Source organism: Elephantulus edwardii, unplaced genomic scaffold (genome assembly GCF_000299155.1).
Source record: "Elephantulus edwardii isolate Elephantulus edwardi_28Jun2011 unplaced genomic scaffold, EleEdw1.0 scaffold00137, whole genome shotgun sequence".
Lineage (NCBI taxonomy): Eukaryota > Metazoa > Chordata > Mammalia > Macroscelidea > Macroscelididae > Elephantulus > Elephantulus edwardii.
In genome coordinates, this window is record NW_006399887.1 from 3,665,489 (window position 1) to 3,670,433 (window position 4,945).

At 39.4% G+C, this 4,945-nt stretch overlaps 1 protein-coding gene across 1 annotated transcript in view; it reads right to left on the reverse strand.

Annotated features, from left to right (window-relative positions):
* The window catches only part of NIPAL1 (NIPA-like domain containing 1), a 64,156-nt gene that overhangs the window by 11,783 nt on the left and 47,428 nt on the right, over positions 1–4,945 (reverse strand). Inside the window, exons 4-6 of the mRNA XM_006894179.1 lie at positions 3,464–3,554; positions 634–794; positions 4–92 (exon numbers count right to left, since the gene is read on the reverse strand). Of these exons, the coding sequence (XP_006894241.1) occupies positions 4–92; positions 634–794; positions 3,464–3,554 (341 nt within the window). The remainder of the gene's footprint in view (positions 1–3; positions 93–633; positions 795–3,463; positions 3,555–4,945) is intronic.

The window sequence follows — 4,945 nt, forward strand, 5'->3', positions numbered from 1 at the left end:
GACCAATATATTGGTCTGTCCTTTCCTGGGTGCCACGACTAAAATAAGGACCAAGGAGATCATGGTTACGATAACTGCAAAGGCCAAAAATCCTGTTACGAAGACAAAAAAAATTAGACTTCAGAAAATGCTAATGGGATCATATCTGTCTGAAATTCTCGCTAGTCACAAATTTAAAAATATAAGTGGTTTTAGAAAGAGAAGAAATATTAAAAATAAAGAAAGTATTTCAATAGCTCTCAATAGTTAACTAAGATATTTTATAAGCATACTATTAGAATTTCACAAATAAGAATAGGAGGTAGGGCAAATATTATTAATTGTCTTTTAAAATTATTATTATTATTATTATTAATTATTAGGGAGGGAGAAAGCTGTAAGTTTGGGTTTGACTAGAATTCTGTTGCCCCTATTACTTCCATTTTTGCCTTTTCATTGTGTAGCATGGAAGCCTGAACACAAAAATAAGTTCTTAAGCCTTTAAAAAAACTCTTAATAATGAGTCAAACCGTATTACTATGTCTCACAACCCACCTTGCTGAAAAGCATATTACAGTATTATTAAAAATATCTTTGATTAGGAGAGAGTGAAGCAGAATTTGAGTGGGTGTATCTTTAGATTGCATCACAGACCTGGGTCTCTCAACTTGATTTCCATTTCATGCAAAGAAGCGACCTCTTCTTCTTGAGGGGCATGGATAACCATCACAGTTGACCCCAGTATACTTAATATGCAGCCTATTTTCCCATGAATATTCAAGTGCTCATTTAAGAAATAGGAAGATAATATTGCGCTGTTGGGGAGAAGGGGGGAAAAAGTCACTCTGGTTGAATTATCTTTTGATTTCATAGAAGCTCAGAAATTACACTGTTGTACATGAATGACATATAGAATATGCTTTGTGACGCAGAAAAATTGGGTTGAGTCTAAAACACCGAAATGATGGTCAATTTTATCTACTGGTATGTATCATCAAGCAAGCCAGTTCCAATGCATAACAACTTAACATGAGCAGAGTAGAACCGCCCCACAGGGATTTTAAGGCAGTAGCTTTTCAGTAGCAGATCACTAGGCCTGTCTTCTGAGGTTCCGATGGGTGGGTTTGAACTGCCAACCTTTCACTTCCTCTTAACCAATTATACCACCCAAGGGATCTGCAATCAAGACTACTTCACAGATTTTCTAAAACCCTTATATCTGAAGACTTATAATAGGGACTTGTATCAATTTAGGCTTCTCATGATCTTCTAAGAAGTCCCATTCCGTTTCCTATTTTTCTCCTGCAAAGTTAAAGACCTTGTACATTTTAATGATAATATACATAGAATAATATGTGCAAGAATAATACGCCTCTGAAAAACTGCCGGAGGGTCAGCGATGCATTGGTTCCAACTCTTCGGTACACAACAACATAGAATAAGATATAGAATATGCATGCTTATGAGAGAATTCATAGAGGCAATGCCTACAGAATAATTACTCTACTAAAAGCTTTTGTTCAGGAACTCACATTCAGTTATATCAGCAGTAAAAACACTGAAATAACTCCTGGACCAACTGCTATTGTTCTGATTAACTAAAACTCTTGGTTTTAGGTGCCCTGGATTTAGAAAGTTCCAGATTTGTACTATAGGACCCTAGGCTATAGAAACCCATTACTTTACCTGTAGGGTCGCAGAGTCTCTTGCACTCAGCTAGTCCCATGAACACACTACCAACATCTGCCTGGCCCCCACAGCTACAGTGGTGCTTTTCCAAAGTGACCCTAGTGAGCACAGCAACTTCAATGACAACTGCTATTGTTTCTGCCTACCACCACCACTTATGTATCAATTAGCCATCTCGGAGTGACTTGCATGCTACTGTTGATGCTGGAAGTGATTTCAAATACCAGCAGGGTGAGGCACGGTGAAAAGGGAGCAGCGGAGCCTCCAACATGAAAGGCCTGGTGATCTGCTTCTAAAAACTAACCAAAGAAAACCTTATGCATCACAAGAGAACATCATCCAATCTAGTGCCGAAGATGAGACCTTGTGTTTGGAAGGCATTATATGCAACATCTGCAAAATGAACCCAGAAAGACCAAAGAGCAGGAAGAGGACATAGACTGAGAGATACACTTTTCTGCTATATGTAAGGTCCCCGTGAGTCAGAATCAACTCTAACAAAAGCTTACTTTACAAAAGCATACTTATCTTTATGGTATGCCAAGTGCCAGGTGGTATATTAACTCCTTTCATTTTCATAGCAAACTGGCAAAGAAAGTAAAAGGAAATGGGCAGGCCTCCCATCAGCTTTTTATTAGAGACTGATAAGGAATGGTGATAAAGGGAAAATAAAAAGAAAATAAACAAAACGGTAGCTTGGCCCCAAAATGAAGGAGGTCATGGGCTTGCTGAACACATTCCACCGTGATCATAATAAAGACCATCTCAGAAAACACTTGACCCACATTCTGTGAAACAGGAAAGTGATTCTGTTTCTGATAGGAAAGAAACTGATGTGGCCATCAGACAACCCAGGATTTATCTCAAGTTGAAATTTAACCCAAAGACTATGCTTTTAAAAGACCTCTGAGAACTACTGTCTTAACCAGTTGTTGTTGTTATGCACCCTCAAGTCAAAACTGACTCATAGCTGACCCTCCACCAGGTTTCCAGAGACTATAAATCATATAAGAATGCTCATCTTTCTTCCACAGAACAGCTGGTGGATTTAAACTGTCTGCTTTAGGGTTGGCACTGCAACTTCTTACCACTAAGCTACCAGAGCTCCGTTTTTAACCAGCAGATGACAGAATTGAAAGGACCATGGTAATTTGTTCAAGTGGGGACAAAACAAAACATTTGCCGGGTTTAATTAAGCAATAGCAAATAGGCTCTTTATGAGTCAGAGTGGACCCTATAGCATACAATGACATAGCACATAATTATATTAAGGTAAAAAAAATAATTATATTAAGGTAGTCGCAAACTAGGCTCATTCACCCATAAGTTTTCTCAAGCGCAATAATAAAGCAATCTATTTCCTAGGAATTGATCTCTTTATTAGACAGAGTCACTATGAACTGAAGCTGATTCAATGGCATCTAACAACCCAAATATTTAATGGTAGTTAAGTGTTTGGCTACTAACTGAAAGGTTGGCTGTTCAAACCCCCCACTGCTCTTGAGGAGAAAGATGTGGAGGTCTGCTTCTGTAAACATCACAGCCTGGAGAAGCCCTTATGAGGGCAGTTCTACTCTGTCCTCTACGGTCATTGTGAGTCAGAATCAACTCCACAACAGTGGGTTTGGTTTTGTTAACTGGCATTCATATTCTATTTCTAATGTTATTTATTTACTAGTCTTCTCAAATTATTTTCATGCTTTGTTTGCTTTGCTAAAGTAATACACTTCTTGTGGTTAAGTTTATCATAGGATGAAACCATGCGTAGAGGTCAAGTTCCTTGTGGTTCACATACCTTATAAGAACACTCAGGGCGCCCAGTGGAGTGACCAAAGTAGCAGGTGCAAAAGCATAAGCCGCAAAATTCACAGCCTCTCCTGCTCCCACTAGAAATGAAGCAACAATATTACAATGAAAGGTTTTCCCACCAACAAACAAATGGATAGAAAAATTGATACATTCACACATTGGAATACTACTACACAGCATTGAAAAACAATGAACTTGTTAAACATTACACAACATGGGTGAGTATGGAGGACATTATGCGGAGTGAAATATATCCATCACAAAAGGACAAATACTGCATAATACTGCTGTTATAAAATAGGACTGATATGGGGACAGGAGGACTATGAAAAGAGTAGATAGATAATGCATTGCATGATCCAATGCACTGCATTGGAACAGATGAGGGGAAGACCTGTCTGAAAGGAATATATGATTAGGCATTATATATATGACAAGACTCTGGAACAAGAGGTGCATTGCAAAGTGGACTGGGGCGGGGGAGAGAAGGGAGGAAAATGTGCAATAAAGAATAAATGAAAACCCAACCTTTTTGTAAATTTTCATTAAAATCCCAATTTAAAAAAAAAGAAAGGTTTTATTTATTAAAAGGGGGGAAAAACACATGAAATAGTCTAAGTAATAAAGGGATAATGTCTACTGCTGTCAAGCTGATGCTGACCCACGGTGACCTCATGTGTTATAGAAGAGAACTCTTCCATAGTGTTTTCTCGGCTGTAAATTTTTATTAAAAGGAACTCTGCTGATGCAAACAGTTAAGTGCCAGGCTATGCCACAAAGTTTGTTGGTTCAAGATCACTCAGTCACTCCACAGGAGGAAAACCCTGGAAGAACTGATTCCATAAAAATTGTAGCCAAAAATTAAAAAAAAAAAAATTGTAGCCAAGAAAACCTCTGGGGCAGTTACACTCTGTTGGGTCCCATAAGACGGAAGTGACTCAACAACATCCAATAACAACAATCTCTGCAGAAGCAGATCAGCAGCCTGCTGAGCGATTTCAAAGTACAGAACTTTTGGTAGCCTTAGGGGAAATGAGCATTGCCACCCAGGGTTCTTAAACTAAAAACCCCAACAACAAAACCCCACCCCGTTGCTATGAGTCAGGATAGGCCTACAGTTCATGCGCCAACTGATTTTCCAAGGCTATAAACTGCACCAGCAGAGATTGTCTGTCCCTCTTTTTCTCCTGGAACTACCGGTGAATGAGAACTACCTGAAAAGTGTGGCCTTTGGGCTAACAGTGCAACTCCCTACGGATCACACCACCGAGCTCCCTCAGGAGAGGGCAACAATTGGAATCCACTCAAGGGGACTGGTGGATTGAAGTGCCTTGGAAGAAAGGCCTGGTGATGTGCTGCTGAAAAAAATCTCAACAACCTTCTGTTGTTGTTGTTATGTGCCATCGAGTCGTTTCCGACTCATAGCGACCCTATGCACAACAGCTCTAAACCCTGCTCTATCCTGCGC